This window comes from Cervus canadensis, chromosome 21 (genome assembly GCF_019320065.1).
Source record: "Cervus canadensis isolate Bull #8, Minnesota chromosome 21, ASM1932006v1, whole genome shotgun sequence".
NCBI classification, from domain to species: domain Eukaryota; kingdom Metazoa; phylum Chordata; class Mammalia; order Artiodactyla; family Cervidae; genus Cervus; species Cervus canadensis.
Window position 1 is genome coordinate 39,785,565 of NC_057406.1, and position 17,167 is coordinate 39,802,731.

At 39.1% G+C, this 17,167-nt stretch overlaps 1 protein-coding gene across 7 annotated transcripts in view; it reads right to left on the minus strand.

Annotated features, from left to right (window-relative positions):
• The window catches only part of DENND5B (DENN domain containing 5B), a 213,413-nt gene that overhangs the window by 30,455 nt on the left and 165,791 nt on the right, over positions 1-17,167 (minus strand). For 6 of the 7 annotated variants that reach the window (XM_043439977.1, XM_043439981.1, XM_043439976.1 and 3 more), the window contains 4 exons: positions 14,573-14,704; positions 12,870-13,022; positions 11,898-11,976; positions 2,564-2,645 (listed from right to left, as the gene is read on the minus strand). In XM_043439977.1, coding sequence (XP_043295912.1) covers positions 2,564-2,645; positions 11,898-11,976; positions 12,870-13,022; positions 14,573-14,704 — 446 coding nt within the window. Of the gene's footprint in view, positions 1-2,563; positions 2,646-11,897; positions 11,977-12,869; positions 13,023-14,572; positions 14,705-15,577; positions 15,612-17,167 lie in introns of those variants that run through there. The other variant, XM_043439982.1, reaches the window with a different exon arrangement.

Below are 17,167 nucleotides of genomic sequence, written 5' to 3' on the forward strand. Positions count from 1 at the left end.
TCAACCACTGATTTTTCTACTTCATTTTTCTACATTTATTAATTGGAGTGCTTCTGTAAAAAACAGCTGTTTCACTGTATTCACTTATTTAACTATTTATATTGGAAAAGGCTCTTGGATATTCATCTTATTTATTTTATTACTACTGTAAGTTACTTTTTTTGCTCAAATTGTTTCAGCTTTGGCCATTTGGAGCTCTTTCAGGCTGCCTCCTATGTCTTTATTACATGATTTTGGCCTTATCAAAGATACACTTGGTTCATCCTATATTTTCCCTTCCTCAGTTCCTAGAATCAATCAGTTTTCTAGATAGTCGTGGTTCCTTTCATTGGAGAATGGTATCCAGAAACCAGTCTGTGGGCACTAGCTGTGCTCACTAATGATGGGGTATTACTACTAGGCTCTCTCAGTGGAAAGAGCCTGGAAATATATCAGTGACTGCCGAGAGTAGGAAGCTAGAAGAGGGGCTGATGCAAAAGGAGTAGCACAAGGGGGTGATGGAACTGTTCCGCATCACAATTGTGTTTTTATGAAAACATATTCAACTACACACCAAGAATGAATTTCACTGTATATACATTTAAGCAAAACCCCAAACAAAAATCACTAGGATGTGAAGGGAAGTCCAAATGGAATACAAGGTAACAAATCAACCTAATACTGTTACAAATGAATAGTAAGACCACACTGAAGGAAGTGGAGAAAAAAAGAACGAACTTAAGTTTTGGAAAACAATATTTTGACTGGATACTGAAAGGCTAATGACAAAACTGAGCTATGCAAACAGTGTGCTTAGTTAGTACCCCTGTTTCTTACAGGGGTGTGAGGCAGCAATTTCAAAACTACCTTACAGGTTGCACAAATAAGTGAATATATTGCAGATAATGAGAGCCAGGTTTCTCATAGTTTGAGAAAAAAATTACAAATAAGGGAGAAGGCTAGAATGACCCCTGTGGTACAGAACTGGAATCAGAGATCTCATTATGAATTTATGGTCTTAAAAACTGTGTGTATAAAAATACATATACACACATATAAATAAATATAGAAACAGAAATAAATATAGATGTATATGTATGCATGAGTGCACAAACATACTTTTATTTCCAGGACAATTCTGAGTGCTTTACATTTATTAACTCACTGAATATTTATACCAAAATTTTTAAGAGAAACACTATTATTTAATAGGTGAGGAAACTGGGAATATGAACAACTGCCCTTGGCCACAGAGCCTAGTAAGCAGCAGAGTTAAAACAGCAACCCTTGTGGGCTGGTTCCACTGTCTGAGATCTTAATCAGCACGCTAGACTGCCTTTTATCAAAGGGATAAATGGACTCCCTTTTATGAAGGGAGTTTATCAAGGCTGGATACCCCTCCCCAAACAAAACCAACAACATAAAGGAGATAAAAGTAAATATGCAGGAAATTGGAAGGAGTAGGTAGCCTTATGTAATGTGATCATCTTCTAATTAGGTTTTAGAAGTTTGGTCCTTGAGGTCACCGCTGCAAAGCTCTCAACAATCATCACCTTAAAATGATGGCTACTGTGAAATCAAGGCATAACACATGTGGTTTTATGTTTCCATTAAGAGAGCGGGAGTGCATTCCCCTCATAGTTAGAACTAGTCATCTCTTGCTGACCTCAAAAGGAATCATAAGCCACATGAGGACAACTACATTTCATCTATCAAGCAAAAAGAGCATTTAAGATATAAATATGGAAATGGATTCAGAAAACAAAATCCAATACTTACTGAACTCTTAGGATGAGCCAAGAACTTCTTGAAACTTTTTAGTATAATGGACTAACTTGTTTAAGTCTCACGAGCTAGACAATTGTTTTTATCTTTATTTGAGAGAAAGAACATGGGCAAACTCTGGGAGATGGTGAGGGACAGGGGGAAGCCTGGCGTGAGGCAATCCACGGGGTCACAAAGAGTTGGACACAACTTGGCAATTGAACAACAACGAGAGAAAGAAAAACTGAGACAAAGGGAAGTTACAAAAGTGCCTGGGATCACATACTAATGTAACATTAAACCCATGTATTTTAAAAGTTAACTAAAAAGGAACCAAAATGTTCAAAAGAAAAAACTTCTGTCTTCCTCATTCAATAAATCTATTTTAGGTATGTTGATGCCTTCTAATGATTTTTAAAACCAGTAACTGCATGTGATAATTTTCAGATTTGCATTTGCTTCAAAGGAAATCTACCTGACGGAGATTTTTCTGTTAAGTAACTTGATATTATTTGCAGATATTTTGGTTTATATCTGGGGATAGTAAGAATTTAAGGATACTAAAAAGAAAAAAACAGAACAAAAGAAATTGTAAAATAATTTAGGGATATTTAAAAAACTTCTCAGTTGCATTTTGCCTTTGGATTTAATGTCAGGAAAATCATAACAGTACATAAATAAAATAAATGAGATTATAAAAAATGTTTTCTTCAGAATACATACGCAAAAAATACTATAGTCACAGTTATTTGAGCAATTTATATGAAAACCATGAATATTTCAAAAGTTATCACCATATGCTAGCACATATAACAAATACCTCATGTCTTGGATAAGAGAGACCCTGAGGGTTGGCAACATGACTCCTGAGTCAGATTTTCTTCTTTCTGGTCCAAGGGCAACTATGTAGAAAAATATCAGCAAAGTATTAGAAAAACAAGAGTAGAGACTTAAAAAAAAATCTACATGGTTCACATTCCACAAATAAATACTTTGAAGCTACTTTGATATGAACAAATTTTAAAGATAACAGAAAAGCTCAAATTTCTTTACCCAGTATTCCTACTTTATTATTACAGTAAACTAGCTATTTTCTTCCTTGTTAATATGGGGCTTTATCTGAAAATTTTAAATGAATCATAAGAACCCAAATAGCAAATAAGACAATGTGTGTACATTCTGGCCAGAAGGGCCAGTCATTTTCTAAAGTTATCATTCTAATAGCTCTGAACAATTACAGGAAAGCAGTGTCTGTAAATTAACCTACTAAGTACATGAATCATCTCTGGTCTCGTTAGCTACAATCATAAAATTTCCCTTTTGAAAAAATGTTTAAAAAGAAAAACTTAAGAGTTTGGATTCTATAGTCTGATAAGTTTCTACTTCAAGTTCAGAATCCAAGTAACAGTTTGTATGATAAACAAAGTGAGTAATCTAAATGGACAGTTAGAAGTACAATGTCTATGAGTCATTCTCTTATGAAGCCTGAAGAGTTAACATTTATGTAAGAAGGAAAGATTATTCTTTTATATAATAATGGCTAAACAATCAATTATTGGCTAATATACTGTAGTTGGGCTTCCCTGGTGGCTCAGTGGCGCCAATGTGGGAGACTCAGAATCTTCCCTGGGTCAGGAAGATCCCCTGGAAAAGGAAATGGCAGCCCACTCAAGTATTCTTGCCTGGGGAATCCCATGGACAGAGGAGCCTGGTGGGCTGCAGTCCATGGGGTTGCAAAGAGTCAGATACGACTTAGGGACTAAACAGTAACAACAATATTGTTGGCGTGCTCAATCTCACTTTAAGTGAGATTCTGTGGAGTTCAGTGCCCTTTATTTCCATTTCCTCATCTGTAAATGGAAACTAAATTGCAACATCACACATGGCAAATTTACATCACAAAATGAGAATTAAGGATGCGGGTTTTCACTGTACATTAAACTTATATTTAGACCCATTCTACTTTCGGGGGCTAGGATACAATATCGGAACACATAAGTTTATATGAAGCTGGCACTGAAGGAAGACAGGGAACATTTTGGTGGATAACGATCTGCAAGTTTTTGGCACTTGATGCAAGAAGCTCAACTGATACTTGGCAGGTATAACATAAATGAACATTGATGGAGTTGCCAGGACAAAAAGAATGTAGCCAGACCAACCTAAAGGCAGTTCTTTTGAGGGCCTTCTCTACCAAGTAGGTAAGAAATAGGGCATCTGTCTTGGCAGTCTGGGGAGGGAGTTTTCAATGGGTCACTGAAAACACTGGTTGATCTCAATACCCAAGAGGTAATAGACACTGAGGACATTATTTCAGAGATTTGCAGGCAATATGCTGTTTGTCTTCCTGTTTGAGACTACTACCACGTAAGTGTCTTAATTAATGAAAGCACATCCCTCTTATTGGAGAGAAAGTGAAATGCCTCAGAGAATGCTTCTACACCCCAGATGATTAGACAGCATGTAAGACAGCCACACACCTGGTAAGAAATGGGTTGAGAAGAGAAAAAGAAAAAGACCATGAGGCAGGAGAAAGGGGCTGAGTTACCATAATCTGGCAACTTGACCAGAGGAAGACAGGACAATAGAAGGAATCATGCCTCAGGGGGCAGAGAACAGGTGAGATATTAAATAGAGGAGCCTGACATTTAAAAAAGCTGCAGTGTCCACAAAAAGAACATTCACAGGTCTAAGCATGTTCCAGGAATCCTATTTTGGAATCCTCTTTCCATGCCACCCTTCACTGATCAATATTCCTTTTTTTTAAAAAAAATAATTTATTTTTAATTAGAGGATAATTGCTTTACAATGTTGTGTTGGTTTCTGCTGTACAAGGATGTGAATCAGCCGTAAGTCTACATATATTCTCTCCGTCTTCAGCCTGCCTCCCATTCCCACCATCCCACCCCTCTAGGTCATCACAGAGCACCAGGCTGAGCTCCTAGTGCTATGCAGCAACTTCCCACTAGCTATCTGTTTTATACATGGTAGTGTATATATGTCAATACCACCTTCCCCTTCCCCCACTGTGTCCACAAGTCCATTTTCTACGTCTGTATCTCTATTCCTGCTTTGCAAAAGTGTTCATCAGTACCATATTCCTTAAACATACAATATACTTTTTCATGTCTTCATGCAATTTGTTAAAGGCTTTTGCATTTACAGTGTTTCTGTATTTTTCTCCTTGTTTATGGCCTGTTTATCACCTCAGATTGACAGCAGTACAGCATAATGGTTAAGAAGATGGTTTTCTCAAACGCTACAGAGAAATTAACAGCTCACTGGCCTCGGGTAGGTCATTTAACCCTCTATAGTCTGTTTCCTCACCTGCAAATTGGGGACAGTCACAATACCTACCTTATTCAAACAGATGTAAAACACTTATAATAGTGCCTGGCACAAAGTAAATTCTCAAAAGAAAAAAGAAGAAATTTAGCTTTAATTTTGCCTCTGTGTGAAATCTTTCCTGAATATACTTTCTCCCCTAGGCACACTGTTAGATAAGTTATTCCCTTTCTCTTGTGGGACTTGTAATACTGAACCTCTATCACAAATCTACCACAATTTAACACTTCTGTTACTTATTATTAAATTATATGCCTCTTGAGGCTTGGTCATATCCTATTCTTAGAATATCCAGAGGGCCCCTGAAAATGCTGAGCAAATACTCATTGAGGAAGATAAGATTATTTAGGGCCAGATGGCAGAACCTTAAACAACAAGTTAGAAACATACAGAAATCCTAGGGAGGCGAAAGAGATTTTGAAAAGAAATGATATGCTTCTCAGTGCTTTTTTTTTGGCCACATGCTATGGCATGTGGGATCTTACCTCCTGACCAAGGATTGAACCCTCACCCCCTGCAGTGGAAGTGCAGAGTCTCAATTACTGAACCTCCAGGGAAGTTCCCTACCGCTTTTCAGTCAGTCAGGTAGAGGACAGTGTGATGGTGTGTGTGCACTTAGCCCTCAGTCACCTCTGACTCTCCAGACCCCAAGGGCTGGAGCCCGCCAGGCTCCTCTGCCCATGAGATTCTCCAGGCAAGAATACCAGAGTGGGTAGCCATTTCCTTCTCCAGGGAATCTTCCCAACTGAGGAATAAAACCTGGGTCTCCTGCATTGCAGGCAGATTCTTTACCATCTGAGCCAGGGGAGCCCAGTGTAACGGTATAAATGCTACAAGGGAGATGAGCTAGAAGTTGTTTCAGAGGCCAGCTTGTAGATGAACTAAGACAGTGGCAGTCAGTGAAAACAAAGAGGAGAAACACACAGTGGAATTAAATAACTAGATTAAGGGTAAGCAAGACTCAAGAGTCAAAACAATATTAAGTATGAAAATAAACTGTTTTACTATATACTATTCCACAATCATAACTTTCCTTTATTTAATCTTGATTTTGCAAATGAAAAAAACTGATGCTCAAAGAGGTTAAGAAACCTGCCCCAAAAATTCCATTAATTAAAAGGGGTAGAGCATTCTGATGTCACGTCCAGTGGACTGTTACATTAAGGATGACTTTCTGGCTTTCTTGACTGAGAAGAGGGTTATGATGTCATTAAGTGAAATTGAGAAGAAGGAATAAAGTATGATTGGGACAGGAGGGAGAGGTGCTAAGATAATGAGTTTGTTTCAGGATGAGTTGAGTTTGAGGTCCTACTGAGCTATGGATGTCTAGGAAATAGGGCTGGAGATAGAGACTTATGAAAAATCTGCTAATGGGATAGACTGATGATAACAGTGCATTAGCTGTCAACATAAAGGTGCTGAAGTCCTAACCCCCCAGTACTTCTACAATAAATGTCTGTTGTTTAAGCCATCCCATTTGTGGTCCTATATAATGGCAACTACAGGAAATTAATACATTATTTTATTAGTAACCTTTGGAGCAAAGTTTAGAAGCCTGTGAACAAAAATGCAGATTAGGAGTTAAGGAATGAGGCCATAGTTTTAATCTAGAGATCTAAAATCTAAGAAAGTTTCCATGAAGTCTCTTCTAGACAGAAGAAAAATTTATAAACTATTCAAATGTATATTTCTATTAGTATTTCTTTTTCTTTTTTTTTGCTACACTGCACAGCTTGCAGGATCTCAGTTCCCACCAGGGGATTGAACCTGGGTCACAGCAGTGAAACTCTGGAATCCTAACCACTAGTTCAACAGGGAACTTCTTAGTGTTTCTTAATTCGCTATACTCAAATGCAATAGGCTACTTTCTCCTTCAATACAAACACTGGTTTAATACTCAGCCACAGAAATGTCCTTTGTATTCTGCCTGCATGAATGCTACTGCATAGACAGCAAGTACACAGAGTACAGAGACTGCATGTATTATTTTATAGAGTCAGAATACACCCACGGGCAGGTAAGTAATAAAAGAAACTTTTGATGAAGATCAGACGTTTAAAGAGTGACTCCAAATTCTTGGCCAGATCTAGAATAACCATTTAAACTACTATTTCTATTCCCTTCTGCATTCTACCCCACTCCTTGCCAATTATTTTATTTTATTTTTGCAAATAGAGCATCTCTTTTTTTTCTTTTTTTTAAATATTGTAGTGGTTTTTGTCATACATTGACATCAATCAGCCATGGATTTACATGTATTCCCCATCCTGATCCCCCCTCCTACCTCCCTCTCCACCCGATTCCTCTGGGTCTTCCCAGTGCACCAGGCCCGAGCACTTGTCTCATGCATCCAGCCTAGGCTGGTGATCTGTTTCACCCTAGATAATATACATGTTTCGATGCTGTTCTCTCGAAACATCCCACCCTCGCCTTCTCCCACAGAGTCCCTTGCCAATTATTTTAAAAGTGCATTTAAAGTTTAGTCAAAACTTATCTGAGGATGCAAGGTTTGGAGACAACACCCATGTCTAAGCTGGTCCACATTTTCAAAGGCAGAAACTTTTGGGTGACATATCAAGAATGGTTCTCATTCTAGAATCAACTACATTCTGAGATCCTCTCTCTAAATAGGACTTCTAACTACTAGATACAGTGACTTGGTCAAAATTTGATGAGGTCAAAATTAAGACAGTTTTAAAAGATATGGAGGGAACTTAAGTGCATATTACTAAGTGAAAGAAGCAAATCTGTAAAGGCCTCATACCACATGATGTCAACTATATGACATTCTAGGTAAGGCAAGACTATGGAGACAATTAAAAAGATCAGTGGTTGCCAGGGGTTAGAGGAGAGGGATGGATGAATAGGGGGAACAGACGATTATTAGGACAGTGAAGCTACTCTATATTACACTATAATGGTGGATCCGTGTCATTAACACGTATCTGTCTAAACCCATAGTACGTATGACACATCAAGAGTGAAACCTAATGTAAAGAAATATGGGCTTAGGGTGCTGATGTGTCGACGAAGTTTCAACTCTAAGAAAGGTACTACTCTGGTGGAGAAGCAGGATAATGAGGGAGGTTATGCATGTGTGGGGGTAGAGGGTTTAGGGGAAATCTCTGAACCATCTGCTCAATATTGCCATCAACCTAAAACTGCTCTAAAAATAAAATCTATCAAAAAATCTTAAGACAGTCTACCCTGCTATGGTCCTCTTGCTAAAACAGACTTTTTCCATTCTTCTACAATCCTTAAAATGTCTGATTCTTGTTTAGGGCTGCTTCCTGGCTCAATGCTAGTAAGAGCTGTGTTCAAATTCACTGTGAATCTCTAAGGACTTGGAGGATCTTTGCATAATATGAAGATGCATACTGTTTACTGCTATTAATTAGAAAGCTAAGTAGTTGGCAAACAATTTTTTTGGGAAAAAAAAAAAAACCCCACCAGATTTAAAATCATTAAAGTCAGGGAACTGCTAATTTCTGTATAATTAGAACACTGTTTCTCAATAATGAATTTTATTTTTAAACTGATGTTTTTATATACATTTCACAGTCTTATTTTTAAGTCCTAACTTCATGGGCTGAATCATCACAAGTGTTAGAGCAATATTTATCAAATCCACCCCTCCAAACAGACAGTCAATTTGATTTCAAAAGCTACACAGCTTACATTAATCCTACTTAGGACCAGTGTAATATTTAGCTTATGTTTATTCTTGGATCATGAGCCCTCAATGACACTTGGCAGTGCAGCACGACGGCTGCATGAGGCTTTGACACGTTCCGTATTTCTGAGCCCTGACTGGAGTTTTACTAGTGTCATTACCGACTGCCTGAAGCGCCCTGCAAATGGCTGAGTCTCTGGTCTCTAGCTCAACCACCCAGGATTTGGTTATTCAAAGCCATGAACTTCCTGGTGTTGCCTGGTAGCTGCTCACTCTAACAGATGGACATTCTCACATGACTGTTTCAGTCAGTCAGTCAGTTCAGTCGCTCAGTTGTGTCCGACTCTGCGACCCCATGAATCGCAGCACGCCAGGCCTCCCTGTCCATCACCAACTCCTGAAGTTTACTCAAACTCACATGCCTGTTTAGTAGAAGTCAAATGCCTCCCTGCCTAACAAAGCTTGGTTTTGCAACATTTCATCCTACAAATAGTTATTTCTTCCTAGGAATTTATTCTAATTAGGGTAAACTACATTGAATATCACTACAAACAAAGCGAGTGGAGGTGATGGAATTCCAGTTGAGCTATTTTAAATCCTAAAAGATGATGCTGTGAAGGTGCTGCACTCAATATGCCAGCAAATTTGGAAAACTCAGCAGTGGCCACAGGACTGGAAAAGGTCAGTTTTCATTCCAATCCCAAGAACGCTCAAACTACCGCACAATTGCACTCATCTCACACGCTAGCAAAGTAATGCTCAAAATTCTCCAAACCAGTCTTCAGCAATACGTGAACCGTGAACTTCCAGATGTTCAAGCTGGTTTTAAAGGCAGGGGAACCAGGGATCAAATTGCCAACATCCCCTGGATCATGGAAAAATCAAGAGAATTCCAGAAAAACATCTATTTCTGCTTTATTGACTATGCCAAAGCCTTTAACTGTGTGGATCACAATAAACTGTGGAAAATTCTTAAAGAGATGGGAATACCAGACCATCTGACCTGCCTTTTGAGAAACCTGTATGCAGGTCAGGAAGCAACAGTTAGAACTGGACATGGAACAACAGACTGGTTCCAAATAGGAAAAGGAGTACATTAAGGCTGTATATTGTCACCCTGCTTATTTAACTTCTATGCAGAGTACATCATGAGAAACGCTGGGCTGGAAGAAGCACAAGCTGGAATCAATTGCCAGGAGAAGTATCAATAACCTCAGATATGCAGATGACACCACCCTTATGGCAGAAAGTGAAGAGGAACTAAAGAGCCTCTTGATGAAAGTGAAAGAGGAGAGTGAGAAAGTTGGCTTAAAGCTCAACATTCAGAAAACTAAGATCATGGCATCTGTTCCCATCACTTCATGGGAAATAGATGGGGAAACAGTGGAAACAGTGTCAGACTTTATTTTTGGGGGCTCCAAAATCACTGCAGATGGTGATTGCAGCCATGACATTAAAAGACACTTGCTCCTTGGAAGGAAAGTTATGACCAACCTAGACAGCATATTAAAAAGCAGAGACATTACTCTGCCAATAAAGGTCCATCTAGTAAGGCTATGGTTTTTCCTGTGGTCATGTATGGATGTGAGAGTTGGACTGTGAAGAAAGCTGAGCGCCGAAAAATTGATGCTTTTGAACTGTGGTGTTGGAGAAGATTCTTGAGAGTCCCTTGGACTGCAAGGAGATCCAACCAGTCCATCCTAAAGGAGATCAATCCTGGGTGTTCTTTGGAAGGACTGATGCTGAAGCTGAAACTCCAATACTTTGGCCCCCTCATGAGAAGAGTTGACTCATTGGAAAAGACCCTGATGCTGGGAGGGATTGGGGGCAGGAGGAAAAGAGGACAACAGAGGATGAGATGGCTGGATGGCATCACCAACTTGATGGACATGAGTTTGAGTAAACTCCAGGAGTTGGTGATGGATAGGGAGGCCTGGCGTGCTGCAATTCATGGGGTCACAAAGAGTCAGATATGACTAAACGACTGAACTGAACTGAGGGCAGTGTAGTATCCAATTCCTCTTCCTAGCTGTCTCAGTGGATACACTGGAAACAGTAGGTTTCCAATAATAAACACCACTTTTAGAGTAGTATTGCCCTCTAGAGGCAGTGAGGGGAATGGAGATAGTGTGCTTCAATCATACTTGCAATGCTTCCTTTTCCTTCTTTTTAAAAAAATATTTATTTTTTTGGCTGTGCTGGGCCTTCGGCGTGGCACACAAGATCGTCAATCCTTGTTGCTGCGTGTGGGATCTGTAGTTGTGGCATGGGGGATCTAATTCCCTGAGCAGGGATTGAACCCAGGCCCCTTGCATTAGGGGATGGAGCCCTAGCCACTGGACCACAGCGAAGTCTCTGCAGTGCTTTGTTTCTAAAGTTAGTGGTTGGCTTGAGTTTGTTTTTTTTAAAGAAGTCTTTAGAAAATGTTTTTTCAATGTCTAATTCATAATTTTAGAAAATGTTCCCAAATAGCTGATTGAGTATAAAACATTTTATCTCTACTAGCTCTCTACTATTACTTCTTTTTATGAAACAGATGGTTATTTTGCTTAAAGAAAAACAAGCTCCTTTTTATGAAAAATATACAATAGATAGAGCATCTAGGAATCCTATATAACTAAAGAGCTAATGAATCACGATAGTGTAACATAAGATGTCTCATTATAAACTGAAGAATATGATTTCTGAAGATTTTTGAAATATATATATATATACATGCTTTCTCCCCTGAAAGATTATTAACAATGTGATAAAACTTTTATTCAAGAAAAAATCAGTATACACCATACCCTAATACTGGTTAGAGTAGGAATACTACTTACATGATTCTTTACACCTTATTAGAGGTTTTCAAATGTTATCTGATTTGATCAACATTATAGCCTTGGCATGGCTCATATTATTTTCCCAATCTGTGGGTAAGGAAGCTGAAGATCAAAAAGGTCAAGGGACTTTTCCCAGGTCTCAGAGCTAGTAAGTAATATTCCTCCTCTTAGTCTACCCACTATTGGCAAGATGGGGTGAGTAAGTGTCAGTTTGAGAGAGAGAGAGATGAAGACAAAGCCATAGGGACTGATTTTTCACATGGTCCACTGCTGCCAGTGCTCTAGAAACAATCAAGCCAATGAATGCTCACCTGGCGACTCTGCAAGGTGCTCTTGTTTCTCTTCTCTGTCCTGAAACTGAATTAAATGTGACCACAAAGCTGACTTTCCCTGAAAGTACAAGGCATATATAATTTTTCATTTTATAAGAAACAATTCATTAAAAAATAACTTATCATCAAAACCGTTCACATTGAAATGCCTATTCTGAAGCTGGGAAACTGCAGTTCATCCATTCCTAGGTGTGTGACATCCTGAGCATCCCACTCCATGTGTAGTGAGGGTCATCCTTTGCCTCACTGACAAGGCTGGCAGCAGCCTGGGGAAGGGCAGCTAAGCAAAGGCCAGAAGTGCAGGCATGGAAATTCCCAACTTCAGCTGGGTTGTTACTTCAATGTATGTAACTAGGGCTGTCTACACTGGCCACATTAGTCAGTGTGGAATTAAAGGCTCTAGCAACACAGAATGTATTTGTGTATGCAAAATATGTTTGGATGTATGCAGGAGCAATGAGGGAAGAAAAGTGGGGCAGGAGGAGAAACAGAAAAGATGAGGAAGAAAGAAAGATGCACACAGCAGGAAAAAAAAAAAACCAAAACAGAAAGGGAGATAAGAGGGACAAAAGCAAAGAAAGCATCTAATTTTTCCACCCTGAATTACCAGACAACTTAAAATGGCAAAGAACTATTAATTCTGGCTAATATTTAGATTTTTTTCTTAGACAGTGATGAAAGTAGATACTTAATGGAATCTACAGTGAATACAGTCCCTGCAGTGAATGTGTTCTTTTATCTTTTCCTGTTTACCAGGAAAGGAGCCCCAAACTGCTTGCTAATCATGGGTTGTATTTTCTTTTTCTGAAATTAAAATGTCTGTGGTATATTTCTCATTATCCTGTGACAAAGGGACTTATCCTTTCATTTTTATGGCTTTTTTCCTTTTTGTTGCTTTTCTTAACAGGACTTGTAACTGGTCCTGTCAGCAGGGCCTCTTGAACCTGTTACCTGCTTGACCTGCAAGCCGTGGCTCCATATCCTTTCCAACAGGTCACAGAGGCTGGCAATCAGGGTGTTCTCCTCCAAGCCAGTTATGTTTGCTTCCCCATGGCCCAGTTCCACTGCTTCGTGTCCCATCTTCTCCACCAACATGCGTTTCGTCTGAAAATATCACATGTGGTCTCAAGTGTTATTCCAGCAATGAGCCGCCAAGTCAATTCCTGAATCGGGAGACCTGGGTTCTCTTCACTATATTTCTTTTTTTTTTCCATATCGAATATTTATTTATTGGGAGACTATCTGTTAGGATTCACTGTATTTCTAACTGCAGATTTGGAATCGCTTTGGGGAAAGTGTCTTAATCTCTGTGGTCAACTAATGAATAATATCATGTATTACTATTCTATCAGAGAAATAGAGAGCCACTAAAGAGAGAGTCTGATGCTATTTTAAAGTATCCTCGTGAAAATGCTTATGTACAACAATTTTCAGATTACTAACTTGAATGAAGTGAAGTGAAATGAATTTGCTCAGTCATGTCCGACTCTTTGTGACCCCATGGACTGTAGCCTACCAGGCTTCTCAGCCCATGGAATTTTTCAGGCAAGAGTATTGGAGTGGGTTGCTATTTCCTTCTCCAGGGGATCTTCGTGACCCAGGGATCGAACCCAGGTCTCCAGCATTGCAGGCAGACGCTTTACCATCTGAGCCACCAGGGAAGCTACTAACTTGAATAACATTGGGCAATTACACCAGATCTACTATATATCATAGAATCTGAAACTCCATCCTGCCACCAACACTCATGCTCCATCTTAGCACACTAAAGATATTCACACTTAGTTTTGATTGCACTCAGGCAAAAACCACAATACAAACAGGCAGTTCTAAATTTTTTCAGAACTCTGTAATTTCTAAGTGAAGCAGACCTCTTTTTTCCTTCTTCATTTTCCCTTTCATCTCTTCTCTGGAATGAGTATGTACCAGAAAATGGAAAGGAAATGGAAATCAGTTTCAAGTATGGTAACTTACAGCAGACCTAACTGTCCTCATAAAATGTAAGTGACAGAGAATCTAGTTACTTTAGGCAAGGACCATGTCTGTGTGATTCAGCATTGCAAGTTGATGCTGACATGGTGCATTTACTGAACACAGAGAAGGTACTCAAGAAATGACTGCCAAATAAATGAATGGCTGAAATGATGTTCTGAGTTTTGTCAACTTGTAGTGCTACCTCTGATAAACACAGACATCTGAGAGGAGACTCATGTATAACACACAAACCTACAACACAGCTAAGATCTTCTTCCTTATGGGTATATGCACACACATATGGGCACAGATGAGGTTCTACACAGGTTCACATAAAGATACATACAAACACATACAAAAAATGTGCTGCCTTTCACATAAGTTGACAACATCCCTGACAGAACTTCTGATTGGCTTAATATCTGTCCATGTTGGAGAGGAAGACAGCAACAGCTGAAAGGTGAGAAAAACTGCAGGGCTCCCATGTCACTGATTCTGTGGGTGACAGAACCCACAGAGGTTCATGACTTTAGTAAAGAGCACACGAGGTTTATGCCCCAGTATTAAGTGTCTTTCTAGTGAAGCTAAAGACTCAAGTGGGGGTTGGCTCAGTTCATTTTAGCTTCATACATGGAGTGAACATGGATGCGCACTGTCCTGCACCAATGAGTAATACGTACCTTCATTCTACATTCTTTTAATAAGCCTTCTACAAATTTCCAGTTGGTTTGTGCAATCACTGCAGGAGAAAGGTCTGACAATTTGGGTTGCCTCAGGTTTTTTCCTAAACTTCGTGCCTCTTGCATGTATTTCTAAAAATTAAAGAGTATTTTTAATGCATAAACATCAGATACTCTTCTAACCTACTTAACCTTAAAAATAAGTGCAGGAACAAAATGCAAAAAAAGGCCATATGTCTATATATGTGCAACAGCAGTTCAAGGTTTAGTACACTGAAAGGCAGAGGGTAGTCATATTCCCTCTACTGTTAGTCCCATGAAAATGAGAGTGACAGAAGCCACAGCAAATAAAAACTCATTCAGTCTTTTCACTGGGAATACCCAGTGTGCGATTAGTTGGGATTATGGCTAGGATGGAAAAACTGGGCTGTCTGAATGAATATCAAACCCAGGGTTTTCCAGGAACCCAGTGATTCTCAAATCTCTGGTTTCCTCCACCCATTTCCCTACAGATCAAGAGCCTTGAGGCGCTTCCAGCCTCTTGGGCAGTACTGTCCTTTGTTCTAATCAAGTCACAACAGTAAATTAAGTCAGCTCTGGAAAATGGCTGCAATGAATTTTATGACCTCAGGCATATGTGCTTACTCATAAAATGGGCATAAAACAAGCCCACCTGCCTCTTAACAAAGGCTATGAGACCACTCTGACAAGTAACATGTACTCCCAATGCAGGAGGTGACCTCTTATTTCCAAGACACTTTGAGACATCCCTACTTTGCCTTGTTCCATGGTCAAAAGAAATCGGAAATATCATATTATTTTAGGAGATACGACAGCTCAGAGAGGACCATAGAAACTCAGACCACTTCTCTTGAACTTTGGTTAGTGAATTTCCAGTAAGAGAAGCACTACATGTAATTAGTTCAGGACAGCTGTTATCTCTCTTCTTTCTGTGGCACCTGCAAAAGCTCATCCGGATACCTTATGTTGGTGTCAGGACCGCAGGGCAGAATCTCCAAGAAGTCTAAGTGTCTTAGGTCTGTATTTAGAGAATAATTCCTCTAATTATATAGTAAAACCAGCAGTTTATTGGAGTGAGAGAGACTGCAAGCCAGCACATCCTCCCACAGACACATATGTGAAATCTATCTTTACTATCTTAAGGGGAGATTTGATAGTATAAGAAAAATATGTGTAAAATCTTTTGCATTCTTTAAATAAAAGAGAGTTTTTGCACATTTAACACATTTCCCCTTTGGAAGAAAAATAACCTGCTAAATTTAGTACAATTGTTAAAAATCTCACCAATTCAACAAAGCCATTTACCTTCTACTTCCCGACCCTCCTGACAAAAGGCAGCATTTACAAAATAATCTCTTTTCCAGTATACTTATTTTAAGGATGGATTTAAAAATTAAATGGACTCTGCACATGGTTAGTTGTGTGTATTTCTTCCCACTTCAAATCCTTTTTAGAGGGTAAAAGGAAGAGGGAAAATTGACAATGAGAGGCAACAATCTCCACCAGGGAAACTAAGGGTAACAGAGTTGTGTGAAACATCCTGAAGGTTAGTATAAATAAAAGCAGGAAATGAAGAATTTCAGAAAAATAAACCTGAGATATAAGACAGGGATCATATATGAGACTACAATTACCTGCATTTCCTATCATTTCAGGTTGTACTAATGTTATTTGGAACATTACAACTTAGAGATAAATGGTTGGTAAAAACAAATGGTAACTGCTAATGTTAAAAGGGTTCTGTTTCTCCATAGGCCTCAATTCCTCCATCTTTAGGACTGTGCAAATGCAGAGAGAACCACTACAAGATCCAATTCTCAAGAACACTGAAGTATCACACTTGGCTTAGGAAGAAATACACTAGCTACAATGAAAGAAGTGAGGTACATGATAAAGCAAGAGAATAGGAAGAAGCCTCAGGCATTTTTCCTTTTCTCTCAAATATATGAATAGATTTTAAAAAGTCAATAATTGGATTAAAAATTAAGCACTGTTTAAAATTTAGGTTCTGTTTTATAATATAAATGACAGCAAGCTAGAATGGGACTGTCCTTTGAGTGGCCATAGTCACTGATCAGCCAGCACATACGAGGCGGATACAGCATTAGCCAACAGTGAATTTCACAGAGCCACATGCAAACTCTCCTTCTGAGCACCTTTGTTGAAGCCACATGACAAGCCACACTCCATGGACATGTGCAGAATGAATACAGGGGTAGCTAAAGACCCCTTCTCGCAGCAAGAAGTGAGGCGGCCTCTGCATACTGCAAAAGCAAAGTAGTGCCCTCACAGTAAACAAGCGACAATAAAGACGTACTTTCCTCGGGGTAACTGGAGGAAAAGGTGCATTTTAAGATAAAAAACTGAGATGGAGGAAATCTTTCACAGGGAGTGGTTTCATAATAAAGTCCACTTTCCTACATAGGAAGGTCACCCTAGGTTTCTTCTGAGATTTCTACTATGCTCTTCCTCATTTCTGTCTAAGCCAAAAATAGTAGGAAAGTGAATGAATAAAATGAAAGTTGCTCAGTTGTGTCCAACTCTTTGTGACCCTTATGTGACTCTTACGTGACT